Source organism: Stegodyphus dumicola, chromosome 1 (genome assembly GCF_044657685.1).
Source record: "Stegodyphus dumicola isolate Sdum_Otavi_A_Nest chromosome 1, ASM4465768v1".
Lineage (NCBI taxonomy): Eukaryota > Metazoa > Arthropoda > Arachnida > Araneae > Eresidae > Stegodyphus > Stegodyphus dumicola.
This window is the reverse complement of record NC_140768.1, coordinates 147,009,245-147,032,200: the sequence shown is the minus strand read 5'-3', so window position 1 is coordinate 147,032,200 and position 22,956 is coordinate 147,009,245. Positions and strand designations below refer to the sequence as shown.

Here is a 22,956-nt window from a genome sequence, read left to right as displayed (position 1 = left end):
TCTGTCGAAATAATCCTGCTACTCTAGATGAGCTTGAATCATTGATTGGTGTTGCATGTGATTCCATTTCTGTCCAGACATTGCAAGACGTGATGTCAAATTTCATCTTTCGTTTACGCCACCTCATTGTTTCGAACGGTGAACATTTTGAAAAAGTTGTATTTTGATTGCAAAGGCTGCTTCACTTTATTTTTTAACTAATCTTTTTTTTTACTCCTTTCGGAGAAAGAGTTTTTAGTGCAGAGCGCCATGTGTTAATGATTTTCGTAACTAAATTTTCTAAATTTCTGTACACCATTTTTACAGTTTTGCTAATAAATGTACAGTTTACCGCATAATTCTATTGATTTTTGTTGTAGAGATATTTTGAAATCAGGGCTTATTCGCGGATCACCCCGTAGGTTCAAATTAATAATTAGCATAAATAAAAACAAAAATTCATTGGTGATTGCTGTTTCTTTGAATTTCTAACCAGCAAGTTTAAATCGCTGCTGTTACGATTTTGAACGTAGTAGGAGTTGTAGTTTTTGTCATGGAAAGTGGATTACTTTATCAGAAGATGACAGATGGCGCTCGGAAAATCTTTTCCACATTTCCAATAAGAATGGAGAGGATATTGCGTCATCCAAGGCATTGCTGTGCATGAAATTAGGTACTAACAGCTTTAAACTGAAAGGTGAAGTAGATAAAGAAGTAATTTTGGCTTTCAAAAATTTAAATAACTTCCACTCCGCTTTTGCCGGAGGCATAGAAAACTGTCCCGAGAGCTGTATGTCTTTTCTTTCGTCTAGAACTTCAACTTCTACTTTAAACTCTGTAACTTCTACTGCGTAGCAACGATATGATAATGTTGGACGAAACTGCAGTTAGCGATAAAAATTTTGGCATATTTATGTTAATTATTACAATGAAATTCTTCATTTTCTTAGCATTAAAAATTATAAAAAGTTATTTTTTCAGAGCATCTGAGTAACACATTCTAAAAACCTTTACGTAACTTTTACTTAAGTCGAAATTGTAAATACTTTAAGAGTAATTTCGCAAGGAATTGCAATTACATATATATATATATATATATATATATATATATATATATATTCAATATTATTGTAATTTACGTAACGTAAATTAAATTAATATGCAAACTCAACTAATTTAGAAGGTGAAATATTATAAAAGTCAAACTGGACTGCTGAAAACTAACCATTAAAAATTCTATTAAAATTTGTATGAACATACGTGTGGTATCTAATAAAATTATACAAAGGAAAGAGAAATGTTAAAAAAAAAATTGACAGTGGAAACGAAATGCAAAAGTTAGAATTAAATTACTGTTTATTTGCCAAAGGAGAATTGAGTTTTCAAGGAGAAATAAATTTCCATTAGCAGGTGCACAATAATTAGGCGATTATCGCGTTTCTTTACAATTGATTATTGAATATAGAAGCTCTTCGCACATTTTTTAGCCGATTTCCAAAATTTTGCTCTTAAATGTGTGTGATTGTGATAACCTTATTCTTCGATATCTTTCTATACAGCAATTTCCAAGACCAGAACTCCAACTTCCACTTTAAACTCTGTAACTTCTGCTGCGTAGCAACAATATGATATTGTTGGACTAAACTCCAACGAAACTGCAGTTAGCGATAAAAATTTTGGCATATTTGTCGTTTGTAGTATCGGAAGAGGTATTTTATCCCATTCCTCTTGAACAGCTTTCCTAAGTCCAAGGAGGGTTGGACAATTCAAGTTGGTCAATTCAATGCGATGTTAGGACAATTCACTTTTTGAAAGCCCAAAAGCGCAAAAATAAATTGGTGATCGATCAGGAGCTTTAGTTGAAATATGAGTGAAAGTTATGGCTTTGATACCCGTTTCTTGTTCCACTTTTTTGCCAGGAAATTAAAAGTGAATTTTGACTTGTTGCTGCTTGCTTTGTCTTGATACAGCTCTTCTGATTATTAGCCCTGTGGGTAAACAGATGGTATTTCGTAACTTAAAACTGGACATTAAATATGTTCCTGATAAAATGTGGAATTGATCTTAATATTTTTCTCCACGTTCATTATTTTTAATTTGCGATATATAAAAAACCAGCAACAATCATCAAGACCTTTGATAAACTATCATTAGATTCTTTGAACCGTGTTTTAAAATTCCACCCCTCCCCTCCTCTCTGGATGATAATAAATGGATCTCTTTTTATTGAATTCATTTAAATACGTCCAAAATTCATCTACTGTGACAATATTTTTTCCACTTTTATCTGGGTAAATGTTTGTCATAAAGAATTCTGCAACGCGTTCTGCGTTCGGCGATACGACGTGGAGAAAGACGATGCACATTCACATCTAGCGGCGGTCCCTGCTAGACGGGGCTTCTCTGAGAAACGAGATTCTGGTAGCACTGGTTTAAACGGGAGGATTACTAGAGAAGCGAAGTCCCGCCTAGCTACGGAAACAATGTTGCGGCTACGCGGGAGTTTTTCAAACCTCACCGAAAATGTCTCGGCTGGACCTCAGTCCCGGGTAGAGACAACCAATCAGACGAAAGTTCTGCTTCTGAAGCCTCACGTGATCAAAATCCAAGCGATAATCTGTTAGTGTTTGGCGTTCAAGTCTTTTTAGAAAGTGAAAATGGTAACCTAGCTACGTAGGTTTCCTGGAAATATGCGGGTTCGGAGAATTGTTCCTTTGGACGTCAAGTCCCTCGTAGCCGAAACATAATGTTATTGGGACTTAAGTGTTAATCCTCGTACACGTTTGAAGATGAATACAACCAGGGAAAGGGTGTAAAAGATCTGCAATATAATTTACAGACGACATGGGCTTACGTGCTTACAAATACCGACCACTTACGGTGAAAACTTAAAAGATAGGTAATACTAAATTTAAAGGTAGGAGTAGTACAAGACTACACAATTCAGTCTAAAATTAACAGGTTAACTCAGAACCTACACTAGCAGAATAATAAATCGGCGGCAAGAATGCGTAGCCGATGTTTAAAGTTAACAGCTGGAAGAATTAGCAACGTGCGCTCACAATAACGAAATATCGCTCTGTTAAACTTTTCACTCCAACAGTTTAAATACTCTCATTCACCCAAACTCATTTACATTCTGACGAAGAACTGCAAGGGGAATAAGAGAAAACAGAAAAGGCTCAATAAATTAAAATAACTATTAGTAAAAATAAATGAAATCTTAGAGAATTTTAAGAATTAGAATTAAGTGGTATAAAATTAGCATTATGATTTAAATAGTAAATAATTTTTTCCTTGTATTACATTTTTCTTTTTCATTTTAGGAAATCTATAGCCAGTTGGAAATTCTTTCATGGAAAGGTTCACCAACAAGTAAAAAACGAAAAAACGGAAATTGTTGAGTTTTAGTTTGAAAATTAAAAATCTATTATTTTGGTGCAACAAGCATAGCGCAATTACTTTAAAATTCTGAATGCACCTAGTTGTCTAATAATTTATCGATTAGTTTAAAATTTTCAGCGACAAACAATAGGTCTTTTGAGTGAAATGTGTGGCAATTACGCTATTCTTGATTTCCGAATTTTGATTGGCCATAGAGATCATCGGAGTTAACCACTGCATATTTTTATCCTTTTCGGACTGCTTGAAAGGAAAAGGCCCAATCAATACAATATTAAAAATCAAAATAAATATTCGACAAGGAATTCAAGAATCAGAACTTGGAAATTTAACAAAAAATATTAAGAATTCTCTGAATAGAGCAAGCATTCCCTGAATTAAACACTAATGAAGTTTAACAATGGCCGTCATTTGCTAAACAATATTTTTAAAAAATGTAATGTAAATACATTTATATATGCTGTATTTAATATTAAAAATACGCTAAGATAAATAATGTTGAAAGATAAATGTTGTTGACTATTTAAATTATAACATTAATTCTGCGTCCCCTATTTTCACCTAAGATAACTGTCGCCACCTATGAGAACTGCTGTATTTAGACTAAAACATGGTCGCAGCCTAAGGGAAGACACAAGCTCTAAAATATAGTAAACTTAAGTTTTTAGACTATTCTTTTTCTGCGTATCAAATTCCTGAGGCCAGTAGTCATTCCTGGCAATGAAAACTAATGCCAAATATAATAGAGCGTCTCAAAAGGTAGTTGCCAAACCTAATATGCTCGTCTGACGAAAGATGTTAAAAAAATCTTTTCATTCGCCACAACTCATGCTTCACAGCGTCGCCGCATGGATTCGCGAACCCGTTTAAAATGGACAGGTGTATCCCCCACGGTTCTGGGGACGAAATCCATGTCCGATGTTACAGTCATCTCGTACACCATAGATTTCATGTATCCTCACAGGTAGAAATCCAGAGGAGTCAGGTTGAAGGATCGCGGTGGTTATGGGACTGGTCCGCTGCCAATCCAAATCAGATCCGCCAACACTCTTTCCAAAAAATGCGATAGGTTTTCTCTTCGAGGCGTTTAGATAATAGGTAAAGGCCAATTAACGTGTCACCGATAATATCAGCCCAAACGTTTATGGTGCAACGTCATTCTTGACTTCTATGGGCAGGTGTACAACTTGGACTCTCCCGCGCCCACACGTGAACGTTGAGCAGGTTCAGGACATTGTCCCGTATAAAAGAGACTTCATCGGAAAATAAAATCCACGATGGAAAATCCGGCTGTGCGATTCGTTTGTATAATTCTCATTGCAGCTTGCCCATACTGTTTGAATGTGGTAGGGGTGTAGCGTGTCTTTCTGCAGCACGCGAATAACGGTGAAACAATGTAAAAACAAAACGCTTTCGATTTGCTCGGGAACTTTTTGTGAATTGGTCTGAGATTTCCGTAGCACAGATTCCTCTGCGACAGGTGTGTAGTGCGTTCTTGACCGATGTCGCTATTTACTTGGAAAGCTCCTACATCACGCAGTCTGCGATGCAATTGTCCGAACAAAGCACGCCATGGTTAACGTCTGTTTCGAAAGCTCTCAGAGTACATACCTATCGCGTCTTCTCCATTTCCATCCACGGCACCATACACGTCACTCCTCTCAGCCAACTCTGAGTTAGTAAACCGATTCATTCTTCTCCTGCAACGTTCTCACCTGAAATGATCACGCTTCCCTCTCTCCCATAAGCCTGCAAACATACTCCTCTAGTGTTCGCCATTCACATTTTCGGAGACAAGTTCTTATGTAAATCTTGTGTGTCGTGACGACAGACCAGCATGTTAAGTTTGGCAACCACCTTCGACGCATCATGTATTAACAATGCTATCTGTTACTGAGAACACTAACAATTTATATTACACAATAAAATCAGATATGCTTCTAAAAGCGAGAATAAAAAAGCTGAAAATATAACGTACTAACCCATAGTAGAAATCACCTTATTCACTCTGAATAGAGTTTTGTTTCTGTTCCCTAGATGACGTTGTCACGCAAGGACATAGCGAAGCAGATGTCATGTCCAAATTTCGAGACCTTCTGCGCCAGGCTCGTACTGAATTTGGAGATGTGGACATCAACCTCCTTTTATCAGATAATGTCAACGACCCTGTCCCATTGCAGGACTTCAATATTTCTAGCCCCGGCTACATGATCGATCTATTTGGAGTATTCATTGACGTAAACTTATATGGTCTGAAAAACTTTCGAGTGAATAAGATAGCTCTCAATCTTGCCAAGATGAACCTTTCCGCCGAGATGTCAGTACCACTTTTAAGTCTCATGGGCCAGTATCGTCTGAGCGGGAGCTTCTTTTTTATGACAGCATCTGGCGAAGGGCCATTCTGGATGAACATGTCCTCTATAGTGCTCAGAGCACATGCTCCAATCGAAACAACACAAGAGGGCAAGCTGGGCGTGGGAGACATTAAGCTAGATTCTGACGTGGGAGAACTTAATGTCAATTTTGAAAACCTAATGGGCGGTGATAAGGCGAGTAGCATCTACAACAGCCTTTTGAACATGATGGGTGAACTAATTTTGGATGAGCTGAAACCTTCACTTTTGTCAGAACTAAGTTCATATCTGAAATACGAGTTGAACAATGCTTTACTTGAGATACCATCAGGATTCATGGATCCCAGTTCCACCAACGTCGTAGACAGCATTCTCAAAAAGTCTGCCGAATTCATGGGGCAAAACGATCTGGAACCTTTCCGTTTGCCACAATACAAGGAGGTCTACGAGAGGAATATTTTATTCGTCACAACACGCGGGGAGTTGAAACTCTTCAATGGAACACTGCACGGCTTGTCTACCTTGTCCAGGAAAGGGGACGTTATCACGGCGTTGGCCAACAGTTCTCTCGTCTTCGAGGCTGAGTTCGAGTTCAAGAACTTGACTGGGGGTTATACGTGGCACGCTGAGCTTCTCGGGGCAGGTATGCAAGGTCAGGTCATGATACAAGTGAAATCAGTGCACGGATTCGTTAAGCTGAAACAAGAAATGAAAGTTGGAAGGAAACTGGAACTCGATGACTTACACGTTCATGCCATTCGCCATGTTTGGTTAGATTTGCAAGGCTTAGGCACGTGGGACTACGTCATGGAGTCCATTGTGAACTTGGTGACCAATGGCTTGAAGCTGCAACTCGCGGATGCGTTGGTTGAACCCGTAAAACAAAGTATACAGGAACAGCTTGATCAACTTGATATTGGAATTTAATCTAAAGTAATGCAAGTGTCATGTTTCATACAGTTAAAAGAGTGCGGAAAAGGATAGAAAAGATTGTTACTTTGCAATGGATCCGTAGCAGAGGTTTATGTTCCAGTCATTCATATGTTTCTACATTTGATTAAAATCCAGAAGCAAAACTGTTAATCTTAGCAGAGTGGCTATATTTTCTCTGTAGTCTGGAATGCATATGTTATTGCAGAAATCTGCAGTGTATTAATATTAAATGTACGATAATTTTTATACATTCAGAATAATTATTTTTGAACATTTTTTTAAACAAATTAAAGGTATATATATATTTTTTTAGCTTACTTTGTACACCTGTCTACCACCACTCTTAAAACTGAAATTTAATTCAATTCCACTCACATAGGAAGATAAAAGTTTCAAGGAGTCATAAATCCGATAAATCTTTTTTTTTAATATATTTAAATCTGGAGGCCATCTAGTTTCCAGCCTACTGAAATTTTAGATTTTTTACAATAACTAAGAATGAAAGCATTAAAGTGATTTACAGGAAAGCAAGCTATTTAATTTAAACCAGCTGCCTCTCAAGGCGTGTCATGATACATTAGTGGGCCGCGAGAAAAACAAGAGTGTACAGATAAGAGAGAAAATAGTGTACTGAGTATTATTTCGAACAAGCTTCCAGTTTTAAAAAACTTAACAAAAGATACAAAATATATAACAAGTAAAATATTTAATTTAAAAAAAAATGAAATGCACAGAAAAATTATTCTAGTTGGTGATGACCACATCCGGACCACTACTGTTCGAGTTGCTGAAAAACACATGCACAGATACTTAAGGATTTGACAATGAAATACATAACTTTATTCATTCCAAGTGCCCCTGAATACCGCGATTAGCTAGCAATTGTTTCGGGCTCAATGAAATATGGACCGCATAATTGACTTGAGTGGGAAGTCAATCGTGAAACTTGAGAGATAAACCTTTCTAGAAAGGTGGCATCATCTAATTTGCGCTGAAGAAATCAATCGCAGCCATCTTACAAAAGTAACTGAAAATTTCCAAGTCCAGCTCTTCAGTAACTTCAATAATAACTTTGTTTACAGGAACCATGCACCATCTAACTCGCGCGTGTCGCAGTTGCTACTGCTGATGTACGTGATTGTCTCTACTACGACATTTAACAAAATGTCATTTTTTATCTTAGATAGTGGTGCCATCTAGTAATCAAAATATGCAATACTACAAATTATTAAATATTTTTTAAAGTCAATGAATTCTTATATTGAACATAGGAAGATTCTTTAACTGTACTAAGATCCAGATAAGAGACAGAAACGGAAATTAAAAAAATGGGAAGAAAGACATTTTAAATAAAAATCTGATAGGTTTCAGATTTTAAATGACGTCCAAAGGGGCGTTTTTTTAACGTTTTGTGTGTTACCTCTATTTATTAAATATCATGTTCTTTGAGCTGAAAACATAAAATTCAGTTCAAAAGCAATATCGCAAAATTAATTTAATATGAGCATATCTTTAGAATTTCCGATACATAGTTCCGCGCGGTAAAAAGGTATTCCTCCCCCGTAGAGTGTTGCCATTACTCGCTCTTAAATCGTTGAGTTTGTGAATCAAAAATTCGTTAAAGTTTTACAAAATATGAAATAGATAATAAAACAAATTCCAAATGTGGGCTTCCAGATGCCCATATTCGGGTGGAAACGTAGGTTATTCGAAATTGGATAGCTTTAGATCACGCTGATTTAACCAGAATGCGAGAAATATACATACATTTATGCATATTCTTCATTATTTAATTTCTTTAAATTAGATACAGGGCTCTAATATTTGGCGGCAACAATTTGGAAAGTGAAACAGCCTTTTAAAATTTTCAACACAAAATGCCAAAACGTAAATTAGAGTCCTTCAGGGAAAATTGCAACTTTGGACTAACTGTCATAATCTACTGACAATAATATTTAAACTATAGTCGTATTCTGTTGTTAATAATTGTAGAACAATTTTCATAATCTATTCTCAATAACTGTCATAAAAATAGTCATAGAAAAATAATTACAGTTTAATGTTAATTAACAAAGTCATAGAAATAGTCATAGAAAAATAATTACAGTTTAATAAAATAGTCATAAAAAATAATTACAGTTTAATAAAATAGTCATAGAAAAATAATTACAGTTTAATAAAATAGTCATAGAAAAATAATTACAGTTTAATGCTAATTAATAAAGTCATAGAACAATACTTATTATACTTTCAATAAGCATAGTCAAAGAACTATAATCATTGTCTAGTGTCAATAAACATAGTCGTAGAAAAATAGTCAGAGCTATTATGAATATTCAAATAAAAATATCTTCACTCTTTTACAATTTTATGAAATCTCGTTTCCTACTTTTATCGAATATCCCAAACAGTGCAGTTTATAATTTTTCGGCATCTTACAGCTACTTTGAGCGAACGATTATGCCTTCAAATTTTAAGGTTCAAACCTGGGCTATCTGATGAATTTATGAAAAAGCTTCAATGGATCCAGGAAAGCAGTTTCACGAAAATTTCTTTAATTCGCTTATAGATCAAGTGGAAAAGTGAAGTAACAATTTGTACACTGCCGAAAAGAAAAATAAATAAATAAATAAATAAAATAAAAGGACTGTTCTGTATCTCCCGTTCTACTGGGCCGATTGACAAAATTCAAATTGCGTTTTTCATGTCTCGACAGTGCTACTTAGGATATATATTAGATTTATATATAACATTTTTCTAATATAGGTATTTTGACTCAAAATCTGACTTTTTCTGAAATAACATACCAATTTTTTTTCCATATTTCGATTCTGCGATTCAAATTATGCCTAGATATTAATTTTTGTAATTTTTGGTGAGAAGTTTATGCAGAAATTTAAATCTTGGCGAATTTTGTAAAATTTTTAGAGAAATACAAAAGTGTATCTTGGAGCAATTTTTTCAGTTTTCGCCAAGAATAATTCAATTGGCGAACTACTTAATATACGGGAACCTATTTTCCTTTCACACTAAATTTTAGAATTATGGTATTCTAATTTAAATTTTGATAATTAAAATGGTAACCAATTTTAATTTAATATTTTTTATGTATGTACATTTAATATAGCCAATAAATTGTGCAAGTGGGGAAATATTTTTTAAAACATATTTCTATTGCGAAAGAGAAAATGTAGTGGTGGTACTAAAGTTTTTCAGTTTTTGTTTAGGTGGTACGCATTACCGCTGGTCTATATCATCTATAGTCTTTCACTATGCACTCGCAACGTATCAATAATTAAGACAAGGGTTTCGAAACGTTGTCTTCACAACAGACCAATAATGATGGCAAGCGTCTGATGTCATCTACACTCTTTCCCATTGTGGTCATAACGTGCCACTAATGACGACAAGCGTTTAAGGTCATTTATGATGAAATGGTTTGAATACACAGCCATTTACAGTTCCTTACTGAGAATGATGTCAGCCATCTACAGTAAAAGACTTTTACAGTAAAGACTGTAAATACCTGCATATTCAATATATTCCAGTCATTATGACTATCGTTTAGGACCCCTACAGCCTTCCGTGTTAAGCTCCAAACGTGCCAATAAAGAAAGCAACGACTGAGTGGTCGGTGCTTCTTCATTCCATGCTCACTACGGACCGTTCATGACAATAAGCGTCTAGGTTATCAATTGTGTCTAGGTCATATGACATCTTTCACTGTGCACTCACAAGGCGCCAGTTATGATGGCAAGGGTCTAAACCACCTATATATTTTCCCTGTGTGCTCATAACATGTCTATTATGATGGCGAGCGTCCAAAGTCCCCTGCATTTTTTTCATGTTTCGCTCGTAACATGCCGATAACGACGGCAAGCGTCTAATGTCCTTTACAGTCTTTCACTGTATTCTTACAACATGACATTGATGATGACAAGCAACTTCCATTCTGCATTGAAGCAAAATCTTCCATTCTGCATTCAAAATGCATTAATAAGGAAAGCAACGCCTGGGTGATCTATAACCATGATTCATTATCTGTTCATGACGGCCTACTTACTATTAATGACAACAAACATCCAGGTTTTCTACAGTCTTTCACTGTACTCGCAGCATGCCAAGTGCAATGGCAAACGTCTAAGTTATTTACAATTATCTCTATAGTCTTTCTCTCTCTGCACTCACAAAGTGCCATTAATAACAGCAGTCATCCTAGGACCCCTATTGTCTTTCAAGGATCAAGGATCAAGGAAGTTAATTTACGGAGTGCGCTAGGCTAGGCCTTTAACTCCACATCATCAGAGATAAAATAATTACATCAAAAGAGGGGTTCATCTAATAAGGGAAAATTTTGAAGCCTAATTATAAAAATAAAAGCTTTTCAGATAATGCCTTCCGCATGAGAAAAAAGGAAAACTCTTAGAAAGTCTTTAAATTAAATTTCGTGTTTAAAAAGGGCCAGGAATAAATTTTGAGAGAGGAGTCAACATTAAAAAAAAATTGAAAACAATAAAAAGCTGCAATACATTTCCTTGATTCTTGATATCAACAGCAAAATAAAATCCTTAGGGCAAGCAATCCGGAGAGTTGGGCAAAAAGGGCTGGGGGGGAACCTGTTGGGCGAGTTCTAGTAGCAGTTCAGTGTGATACAGCTGATGGAGGAGAAGAAAATTTTTGGTCGCTATTTAGTGCGACATTTAAACAAAGAATTTGTAATCCCTTACAAATTCTTTGGTTTAAAGGCCCCCTTAGGGGGGGTCGAAAGCAACCCGTTTAGCAGGTGGAAAAGAAGCTTTTAAGAAGCTATTGAGAAATTAAGTGCAGTCGCGTGCGGCTGCGGAGATAAGTTGTCCCTTGTTAAAGAAACGTTAGAAGACTCTTCTTAAAGAGTTAAAGTACAGGGTTCCTCCGGTCAATGCCCTTACGCATTGTTAACGCGGGGGCGGTTGGGGTTTAGGAACGAGAGGTAAGCATCCACTTGGGCGTCTGTATTTCAATACCAACGCCGTTTGAAAGGTAGTTGAGCATAATCAGGTTGTAAGATTGCTCTGAGTAGCTTTTTAGAAGAGACAACCGCAGGATCATATACCGGCAGGGTATGTAATACTGGATTTCCAACTAGATGGATGTTTTTGAAAAATCTTTCCGAAAGTCGCTGTATAAAGCGATTAATGGGCATAATTTTGAGGTCGTTATGAATGTCATCGTTCCTTATGAACCATGGAGCGTTTAATATCTGCCGTAAAAATTTTGATTGAAAAATTTGGACGTGTTTACGGTTAGTCAGAGCAGCTGAGCCCCAGATGGGACTCGTGTAAGTGAGAATAGGCCTTATGATAGATTTATAAAGCAAGATCTTGTTATCAAGTGATAGGTCGCTATTTTTAGCGAAAAAGGGGCGCAAGTTGGCTTTGACAGCTTCCGCATTCGCAATAATTTTTTGAATGTGAAGTTGCCAAGTTAATTTTGAGTCTAGTAAAACACCAAGGTATTTGTAAGCAGTAACCCAGGGAATAGGTTCACCGAAGAAAATTAGATTATCTAAAACAAGGGATGTTTCTTCGGATGAATAAAGTGGCAGCGCATTTAGCGACATTAATTTTGATTTTATACAGTCCGAGCCAGAGTTCTAAGGCTGAAAGGTAACTCTGTAATGTAGAGATTACCGTGGTGATGTTGGTATGTTGAGTTAGGATGGCCGTATCGTCTGCATATAAAGCTAAATCGATACTAGGTGCCTTAGGCACGTCGTTGATATAGATATTGAAGAGCAGAGGTGAGACAAGACTGCCCTGAGGACATCCAGCATGGATCGGGCGGGGAGAGGAGAGTTCGTGGTTAACTCGTACGCGGAAGCTTCGTCTGGCTAAGTACGAGCTAATAATTTTAATGATGTGAGCCGGAAACCCAAGTCGCATGAGCTTGTAAATAAGTCCGTCATGACAAACCCTGTCAAAGGCTTTAGCCATGTCAAGATAGACAATTCCAGTATTCTCTCGCTTAAGGCCAGTTTACATCTGTCAAAGCTGCTCGTAGCGAGCCGCTCGTCCGGGCGTTTCGAACCGAGTGAACGGACCTGTACTCTGATAGATTGTTTACACCAATCAGAGTGGACTGACAACTCGCCTCCGTTTGTTTACAAAATGATACCGACGTCGCAGCTGCAGGAAAGAATATGCATTGAACATACGTAGATGTTCGTAGGCTGCAGTGCTTGAAGTCTGCGAAGCAGTTTCAAACGAATTAATTTCTGCTCTTGGGAGGAGAAAAAAAAGGAAGAAAAAAAAAATGGGTACGTCATTGTGTAGCTTGCCGCGATGAATTAGGAGTATCAAATGAACTATTAAATGAATTTCGGACGAGAATGTCCAAAGTTACAAAAACGTTATTGCATATCAGATACAAGAATTTAAAAGAAACTCAGTTTGAGAGAAGTTATTTAGTCAACTGTGGTTACTGAAAGTCAAATTAACAAAGTTTTTCTACTATATACAACTGTTTATTTACACCTAATTAATCCTTTACAAAATAATTTAATAGTAATAATGTGTTTTATTATTTATTAATAGACAGAATATATTTATTCATCCAGAATCCACAGAATCAGTAGCTCTCTGTGCATGAATTAATTATGCAGAGTTCTTACTGGAACTGTGTTATTTCTAGAGAAGAATGCAAAATTAACGCATTGAATATTTATTCAAAGCTACCATTAACACGACAGAAGTAAACTGTATGATATCTACCTAATTATTCAGAAAATCTTAAATAAATAAGAAGTAGCAAAAAACTTGGGAGCATTACCACAGGTAAAAGAATATATATATTATGACATAGTTCCAAGAGGAAGATATTTATCGCAAATTGTTACTTTTGGATCCTACTGAAATTGTGTTTCTGGACAACACACAAAGTGATATCAACAAAATTAATAATGGGTAAATATAGTGATTATACTTTACTTTTAAAATGCTAAAACGGATAGTTTAAGGAGATTAGAATTCATCTAGCATAATTTGTATAAACCTTAATACGCCTTCAGTACTTGCACTCACACATCCAAGCTGAAGATGTTTCACATCCAAGCTGAATTGTAACGAATTATAGCCCAGAATGTTTTTATACAAAGCAAGAAATTTAAATATCCCCAATAAAACAGATCTACATATCTTTTTCATAATTTTTTTTTTATTTTTATAGTTTATCATATATTTGTTGCATCCTCATGTAGGGATGCTTGCAGAAAAATGAATATAAGCTCACATAATTATAGAAGTAAAACACTTCATAAGATGCGTATGCATTAAAAAATGCCATGGTTTAGCTATCGCTTAATCTCGGATTATAGAACTCACTGTCACGACGTCCCTGAGAACGCTGCTCGGAGTAACTGCCCGGAGAGATTTTTCAACAGGTTCAAAGTAGAAACGGAAGCGCGGACTCATCTTCCCTACGTTTGTACTCCGTCGAAGTGAGCGTTTACATTGTCAAAGTAATGGTAAGGAGAGACTCGCTCCGAGCCGCTCTGACAGGTGTAAACTGACCTTTACGAAAGCCTTCGTGAATGAATTCCACTACACGTAGTAACTGGTGTACCGTGGAGTATTTAGGTCGGAAGCCGAATTGTTCCGGGATGATTAAGTTTTGATCTCGACAGAATTCATTCAGGCGATTAAGTAAGACATATTCATATACTTTTGAAAGTGAGGAAAGCAAACTAATTGGTCTGTAGTTGACGGGTAAGTTTAGATTTTGCCCCGGTTTTGGAATGGGGACGACCGTTGCAATTTTCCAGCTGTCGGGGAAGTAGCTTCTCCTTAGCATAAAATTAATAAGGACCGTAATTCAAACAATAAACATAACAGGGAAAATTTTAATCATGCGATTAGAGATAGAATCTATGCCTGGAGCCTCGTCGGGTTTCAGTCTATTGATGTATTCCATCACCTCTTTAGGATCAGTGGGCCTAAGTTCAGGCGTGAAAGGTTGTGTTAAATCTCTTCAACACGTGAATGTATGCGCCCTTGAGTAACCGGGCGGTTACAGTAGGCGTCGTTATTAGGAGTGAATTGAGTAGCAAGGCTGTCGGCTAACACTTCTGCCTTTTCAGTGTCTGTGTAAGCCATCCGTGCGTCATCGGCCGTTTGAAGGGGCGGAATGTGTCTGCATTGTTTGCGTATTCGAGCGGCAGCCCGCCAAATCGAATTGTCTTCAGTCGTTAAGGACTCAATGTAGTGTTTCCACTCCGTCTGTTTGAAGAGACGGGTTTCAGTCCTTAACTCGTTCTGTATTTTGCGAAAAAAGGCGCAGATACTGGGATCACGCGACCTTTGCCAAAGTTTCCGCAAAAAGTTCCGCTGCTTAATTTTGGATTTAGTCTCAGGTGGGAGTCTGACACCCGGATAGAAAATTGGTTTTGAAGCCGCAGCTCTCGCTTCTTTGAGAATGGACTCCAAATTTAGTAAACACCTGTCAAAATCCGAATTGCTGGTAATTTTGATAGAGGGTAGCAGTACGTTCCAAAATTACAACGCACCAATAATGTCAGAAACAGGTTAGGCCACTTGTAGTCTTTCATTCTGTTGTAACGATCCTCAGATGATGGAACGTCAGTTTTAAATTAGAGGATTTCCTGTCCTCATGAGAACTAATCACCAAGTGGCCACTAAATGACCGAAAGGTAATTAACCAAGGAAATACGTTTAGGACATCCCCCTTATGCGGTTTCCTTGCGAATTATCGCCAAGTGTCCGCTAAAGGACCGGAAGGTAATCAACAAAAGAAACTTTAAAGACACCCCTCCTGAGCGGTTTCCATGACTCATTAACGTAAAAGGAAAGGAAGAAGTTTTTTTGTGAAGAATTATGCTTAGAGAGATGCTGTAGAAGTCGCACAAAAGCGACTGTCTGATCCGCGATGCGGAAGCTTTGTCTGTATGGCTGTAGTGTACTGATACTTTACTCTTATTTAATTCAGAAATCTTTGCTGAGTTTTAAAATAAATATTTAAAAGACCACTGGTCTGATTATCCATCCTTCTCGGATGTTCTTACCGTACACTATTCATAGCTTGATCATAAATATAGTAACGATTGAGCCAGCTATTGGGTTTCAGTGTGCACTCAGAAGACAACCATGGCAAGTATTTAAACCATCTTCATTCTTTCTTTCTGCATTCAGAATGTGTCAATAATGACGGCAAAGGTATGAGACATTTAAAGATTTATACTCTACTGAGACAATGCTAATAATGACGGCAAACTTTTAGGCTATCAAGAGTAGAACAATTCCTTCATTTCTTCTTCTCCTGGGTTTCTTCCAAGCATTGTTATGGAAACGACAAACTACATTTAGCTCTTTATCGCCATGATAAAAAACATGCCCGTGCTGTAATCTCGTTTGCATAGCATTTTCCAGGAGCTAATATGGTTTGCATTGACATCTGGCAACAATCTGTGTTTTGTTTCCTTTTATCCTTTTCCATTTCGTTTGCAAATGAATTCATTTTGTATGAATAAAGAATTTTTGCTTCGACCACTTCCCAAAATGGCGGATATGCATTAACTCTTGTTAAACCCACGTTTGACCTGTTTCCAAAAAAATCGCAGGCCGATACAAGAAATTTTATATTGAATTAGAAGTTTAAAAAAGGTAGAGTATGCAGGTAACATATACACGGACTAATACACAACTTTAACAACTTGCTTGACATTAGTTTTGACTGTTTTATATAGTTTATACTTGATGTCGTACTAACCCCTGATTTACTTGTTAATTCTTTATTATCTTGTAATGTGACGTCTTACTGGTTTTTATAGTTTTGTAACCTTGATGTACTATTATATTTTATGTTCATATAGTTTCTTTTTTTTTTTTTTTTTTTGTGTGTGTGTGTATGTGTACTGTAAGTCCTTAGAAAGTTGTCCACGAAGGCATCCCTCCCCTTAGGCAGATAGCCCTAGTGTGCTTTGCCATAATTAAATGCACCATTAAATACACACGTAACATGCCTAAATATTAAATTTTGTAAAATTTGGTGAGAAACTTATCGAAAAATTTAAAATTTTACCTCGGCACATATTTTTCATATTACGCAAGAATAATTCACTTCGTGGAATACTTAATTCATAATAACTTTCCTTTCCAATTTTTTTTTTTTTTTTAAATTGTGCAAGAGCGGAAAAAAAGGGGCATCATTACTTCAGATAATTTTAACAAAGTGCATAAAGCACATTTGGTGTTATTAGCACTTCTAAGAAATAAGCCAATTCCAAAACGTGCCAGTATATAAATTCACGTATACCTTGGGAAATTTTGAATAAGAAACTTTAATTTTTGCATGTATGCCTAGAAATATATGTACTCTAAGGTTGATGGTAAACATTTTATAGGTTATAATTCAAATATGGTTTCGAAAATTTATAAAAATTAGTGAAAAATACAAAATTTAAATATAAATCAGATAGTATCTGGGAATTTTATTTTCATTGAACCTAAATTTCGAGCTGTGAAAGAAGGAATCAAATAAGTTTAATATAAAAAAGAGATAGTAATAACTAATTCAGTTAACACTGAGGAGCTCAAAATTTAAGAGCTTTTTTTTTTAAACTACTCGTGCGATAGTTTTGAAATTTGGCACTTGCGTCACAACTCCCGACTACCAGAGACCACCATGTGGTACAGATGTATAAGCCTGAAGATCTGTCTGGTCGTCAAAATGTCCTTGCTGCTACTACTACGCGAGCAGCTCCGCACTGAAACATCACCAGTTAGGGGACCCTTGGTGCAATTGTATACGACGATTTTCCCTTCTCAAACAGCCCGGCTCGTGTTTTTAATCCTCCAGTGCCGAGACTGTTAAGGTACAGATCCTAGCCAGTGCAATGAACAATTCTCGAGGGTGCATCTGTAGAAAAGCATTGCGCAGATATTTTAAGTTTTAAACCTTTGAGAACGAGTAAGAAGTTTTGCTCACGTAAATGTTGGTCCGTAGACTGCCGCAAACGATTTCATGCTAAAAAATGATTGTGTTTTATAACTATGCTTAATTTAAAGAAAATCGCAAAAAAAACTACCAATTTCAAATTTTAAATAATTATTTCTTTCAGATAAGTTTAATCACTATATTTAATTTAAATTAGACATACCTTTTTACTTTACTTCAATCGGGGAAGTTAAAAGATTATAAGGTATTTCTCCTACCTTCTTAGCGAGCCTGGTGTAGTGGTCTGCACGCTAGGCGCGTAATTGAGAGATCCGCGGTTCGATTCCCGGAGAAGGCGTTGCATATTTTTCATCTTTTTGCTTCCAAATTCCAATTTTAGAAAATGAATATTGTATATAAGATTTAAAATATATTTAACTCATTTTATTCTATATTTTACTGTATAACATATAAAATCTAATTCAGATTAATTAGATTTTAAATGCTGTATAACAAGTAAAATCTAATTAATCTAATTCAGACAAGAAGTTTAGCCAGAAGTTCCAAGAAGATGACGAAAGAAATTAGTTATGATGGGCAAAGAGCCTGTATAATTATTACCTATTGGAGGCTGTTGCCGGAAGTTCCAAGAACGAGATGAAGAAAGAAATTAGTTGCGATGGGCAAACAGCCTGTATAATTATTACCTACTGAAGCTGTTGCTGGAATGTAAAACTGTTTTCATTTATTTTGTCATCTGATTCAGGAAGAAAGACGGAAATTCGAAGAAATACATGATGGAAGAAATTAGTTACGATGGATAAACACCATGTATAATTATTACTTATTGTGAAGCTACTGCCGGAAGTTCCAAGAAGGAGAAAAAGAAAGAAATTAGTTACGATGGGGGGGGGAAGAGCCTGTATAATTGTTATCTACTTGAAGCTGTTGCTGGAATATAAAACCGTCTTTATTTATTTTGTCATCTGAGCCAGAGAGAATGCTGGAAGTTCCAAAAACAGATGATGGAAGAAATTAGTTACGATGGATAAACGCCATGTATAATTATTACCTACTGAAGCTGTTGCCGGAAGTTCCAAGAAGGAGATGTCGAAAGAAATTAGTTATGATGGGTGTATGATTATTACAGAGTGTATAATTATTACCTATTGAAGCTATTGCGGGAATATAAAATCGTCTTCCTCTATTTTGTCATCTGAATCAGGGAGAAAGTCCACGAATCTTTACTACATATTATAGTTATAGAGTTTCGCTCTCTTTGGTAACATAAACTGAGTAAGAACTCTGCAGGACTTAAGATCCTTATTGCTATGCCTTGGAACAGAGGCTGGGGAAAGGTGTAAAAGACCATTTTATTAAAATCAGTAGATTAACAGAAGGCACCACGGTGAATCTTCGGATTATGGTAACTTGGCTATTTTTTGGCGAAAATTTCCGACCAACCCTGCTACAGCAACCTGCTAGTTTTTTTTTTTTTTTTTTTTTTGGACGCCTTTTTGTTTTTTCGAAGTAAAGGCGTGGTTTTTTTTTTTTTTTTTTTTTTTTTTTTTTACTCAACATTTTTTCCAACAATCTGCTAGCCGAATTACGCTTATGCTAGAACTTTTATGGAACAAAAGTGCTTCATCATGACGAAGATTAGGTGCGAAATTGGAAGAAAGTGCAGAATCGCAAACTGCTTCGCGCCTTTTTAAGAATTACGTATTACGCGGTATCCATGTACACGTCGACCTATTTTCACTTAAAAAAACATCTCAGAATTGCACAAAAATGGCATTGCGCCACGCTTGACTTTATCCATGTACACACCGACCTATTTTCACTTAAAAAGACAAAGAAAATTGACAAAAATCCAATTCTTCTTACTCTTGTAAAAAGCGCCAAACAAATAAGTGGTCGATTCTGCACTTTAGCAGCGAAATTGTTTCTAAGTGCTTATTAGCTAAAATCACGATCGGAATTTTCCGAAAAATGTCACATGACATGTCTCGTGATCTATCATTTCTCTGAGACAAAATAATCTGTGATTCGAACTGTGTACTTCTCAGATTATTGCTAAAGTTCTACCAAGTAATCTTTATCGCCTTACCATAATGTCGCCAAACTACTTGTTACCATATTCCAAAGATTAGCACTTGTGTCCACCACTTGTGTTTACAGATCCGGCTAGCATTTATCAGTAATCAAACTAACGAACTGAACTTAAGAAAGTAAATTGTAGTTACTCCAAAGGCTACACAGAAAGAAAACCCGTATTTCGTAAGTGCACATCTGTATCGCTGCTGAGGGAGTAGCTTCAAAAATGAACCAATGGGCTTCCTGTAATATTTCTGTCATTTCACCCGACCTTTGCCGCGTTTTAAGCAAGATGACTGAAATGTTTTGTCATGTACTTTCCTATACAAAATAATATAAGCATCTTGGATTTCGCGCAAAAAAATTTCAGTGGGAAGTTAGATCAAATATAAGCATAATTATATATGTAAATAGTAGAAATCTTAGCATTTTTATTGCAGTGTATATCAAAAAGATGTTCTATAATAACAGCCAATGCACAGTTTTATTCAAAGTGAACTTTCCTAATTTACATTCCTACAGATTTAGTGTGTTAAATTTCACCTGCACAAGAAATGCTCTTCAAACAGAATGAATTTATCTTATTCACAACGAATATACTTAATTTATTCATATATAACTTTTAATTTTAACATTAGGTATAACCAGATCACTCATTATATATATTTTGAATCTTACACTTTCAAAATCAAAAGAATGCAAGCATTGAAATAAGAAAATACTAGATTCATTGTAACACTTCCACTAGTTATTATCAGCTCAGTAAGAAAATTATAAACTTGAATTCCCTTAATCCACAGGTGATAGTAAATGTAAAACTTTGAGGCTAATTGTAGCTCGAGTCATTTGCTCGATATAAGGAAAACTAATATGCCACGAACATTAATCCGAATATAAGTGCGTGATAAATTTTGTGAAAATGAAAAGTTGACGATTAAATAAACTTGTAAAATGAAAGCACTAAGAGATTTTCCAATAAATTATAGCAGCATTTATACGCCATACATATATAACTGCGAAACAAATCCAAAACTAAACGTAAACAACAATATGCGTTCATATGAACAGTTTCGAAGATTCGAAAGGCGAGAATATTGCATTGTATAAAATGCTCTCAAGAGAATCAAGTAACAAACGTGGCCTTCAGCAGGTGGAACAGGCTTTGATTTCACCACCAAAAACTTTCCTTTAAATATTATATCTTTCTACCTCATTTCAATAAGCACGAACTAGAACTTAGCATTCTGGCTCAAATATTTTTAACCCGCGAGTAAGTTCTATGTCTCGGCTGCGAGAAAATGCAAAAGTAGGAATTATCCATTTCAGATAGAGCTGGCGAAATTCTGACACTGCGGTGCGAGTTCCCGAAACTCTCTCTCTCTCTGTAAAACTGAAAAACCTCAGCTTATGTACACTAAAAGTAAATTTTCATTTTGGTGAGGAAGAAGTCATAGCAAAGATCAAAATCGTAACAACTAGTTAGTTTAACATAAATAACCTTATAAATATCTGCGTCATTGTCTAAAATTGGAAAGTTTTCATCACAACGCTTTGTAGGAAGATGCTAAAAGGCGGAAAAAATAAATTAAAAATAAAAAACAAAATAAAAATCTGAAAGGATATTATTTATGAAAGGCTATGATTTTAAATTACGTCTAAACGGGCGTTTTTTAAAAATTTTTTGTGTTACCTTTATTTATTAAATATCATGTTCTTCACAATTAAACCATTAAATTCAGTTCAACAGTAATATCGCAAAATAATTTTTAAATGAGCATTTCTTTAGAATTTCCGATACACAGACTCGCGCGCTGGAGATAAAAATTTTTTTTTTTTTTTTTTTCTGTAGAACGTTGCCATTCCTCGCTTTGAAATCCTTGAGTTTGATAAACAAAAACTCGTTGAAGTTTTACAAAATATAAAATCGATAATAAAACAAATTCCAAATTTGGGCTTCCAGATGAACATATTCGCAGGAGGATTATGTCATTCAAATTTTGATGGCTCTAGGTACCGTTGTTTTTTCACAATACGAGAAACATATATACATTTATGCAGATTCTTCAGCATTTAATTCCTTTAAATATAATACAGGGCGATAATATTTGGTGGCAACAATTTGAAAATTGAAACAATGCTTTTAGTGAATCGACACAAAATGCCGAAACGAAATTAATTGTCCGTCTGGCCAAATTGACCTTTTGGACTAAAAATCTGAAAGCTTTCGTATTTTTTTTAACGGTCTTCCAAAAGGATTTATTAATGTTTTTTACTTTCCGGTTGAGCTCACATTTCACCAATCTGCTGTTACACTTCATCCTATTAACCTTTTCTTTTTTCGAGGAGGGAGGGCAGTCACTTTATTATTCAGCAACATTTTCTTCACTTACCCTATATGGAATTCGATGGCAAAATTACAAAAATTTTAAAAGCAGCATAGCAGTATACGCTTAGGGTACTTTTCCTTTTCGCCGGCGCATATCTCGCCAAGCAGACTTTATTGGCGACAACATACAGTATACACATAAAAAATATTAAAAAAAATTTAGTTCTAAGAATTCTTTTTTTGAATGCATAAACATTTTAATATCGCTTAAAACTTTATAAAATGCCAATAAATAAAGACAATATATTTGTAAAAAGACATTAATTTAAGAATTTACTACGCTTTCATGGTTCAACATCCTGATTCGCCGGTTCATATCACGTGACCTCAAGCGATCTTATCTCACGTAAACTACTCTACAAAAATCTAATGCTCTCAGTAATTATCTACATTAATTTCAAGTTAAATCTTAATTTGGAACACAAGTTTAAATGCAAGCAATATTTCAATGCGTACGAATAGCTTACTCAGAAATTATGTAAAACTGCAGTGCTTTACTTCACTAATGCATTCTCATTAGAATTGAAGAATTTAACCCTTAACTTTCCTTTTCTATATTTTCAAATTCGGGTAAGCGCTGTGATTGCATCCTAATTGACTTAATTACCGAAAATGGCCTTAGACATAAAACTGAACTATCTGATAAAAATTCTATGTAATTATATGCCAGTATTGAAAGAAACAATCGATCTCATAAGAAAAAGCTGCGACTTGTTTTGAAAATGAGGCGTAAAAGGTTACCAGCGAGAATATTCCGTTTGGCATCGGTTGTACCATTATTGGCGACTTTATCGCTTGCGCCGGCAAAACGGAACAGTACCACGCTGAGAATTCCAAATGCTCGTCAAGTGTTGGCATCATGCATTTTTCTGTTTTTCC

General features: G+C 35.7%; 1 protein-coding gene and 1 long non-coding RNA gene across 3 annotated transcripts in view; one reads left to right on the top strand and one right to left on the bottom strand.

Moving 5' to 3' along the window:
* The window catches only part of LOC146999303 (uncharacterized), a 163,814-nt gene that overhangs the window by 106,152 nt on the left and 34,706 nt on the right, over positions 1–22,956 (bottom strand). The window lies entirely within an intron of this gene.
* LOC118199301 (uncharacterized) overlaps positions 1–22,956 on the top strand; it is a 256,448-nt gene that overhangs the window by 213,933 nt on the left and 19,559 nt on the right. Inside the window, exon 2 of one of the 2 annotated variants that reach the window (XM_085821711.1) lies at positions 5,419–6,975. The exons of the other annotated variant lie outside the window; for it this stretch is intronic. Within the exon in view, the coding sequence (XP_085677837.1) occupies positions 5,419–6,662 (1,244 nt within the window). The 3' untranslated portion in view covers positions 6,663–6,975. Of the gene's footprint in view, positions 1–5,418; positions 6,976–22,956 lie in introns of those variants that run through there. 2 annotated transcript variants of the gene reach the window in all.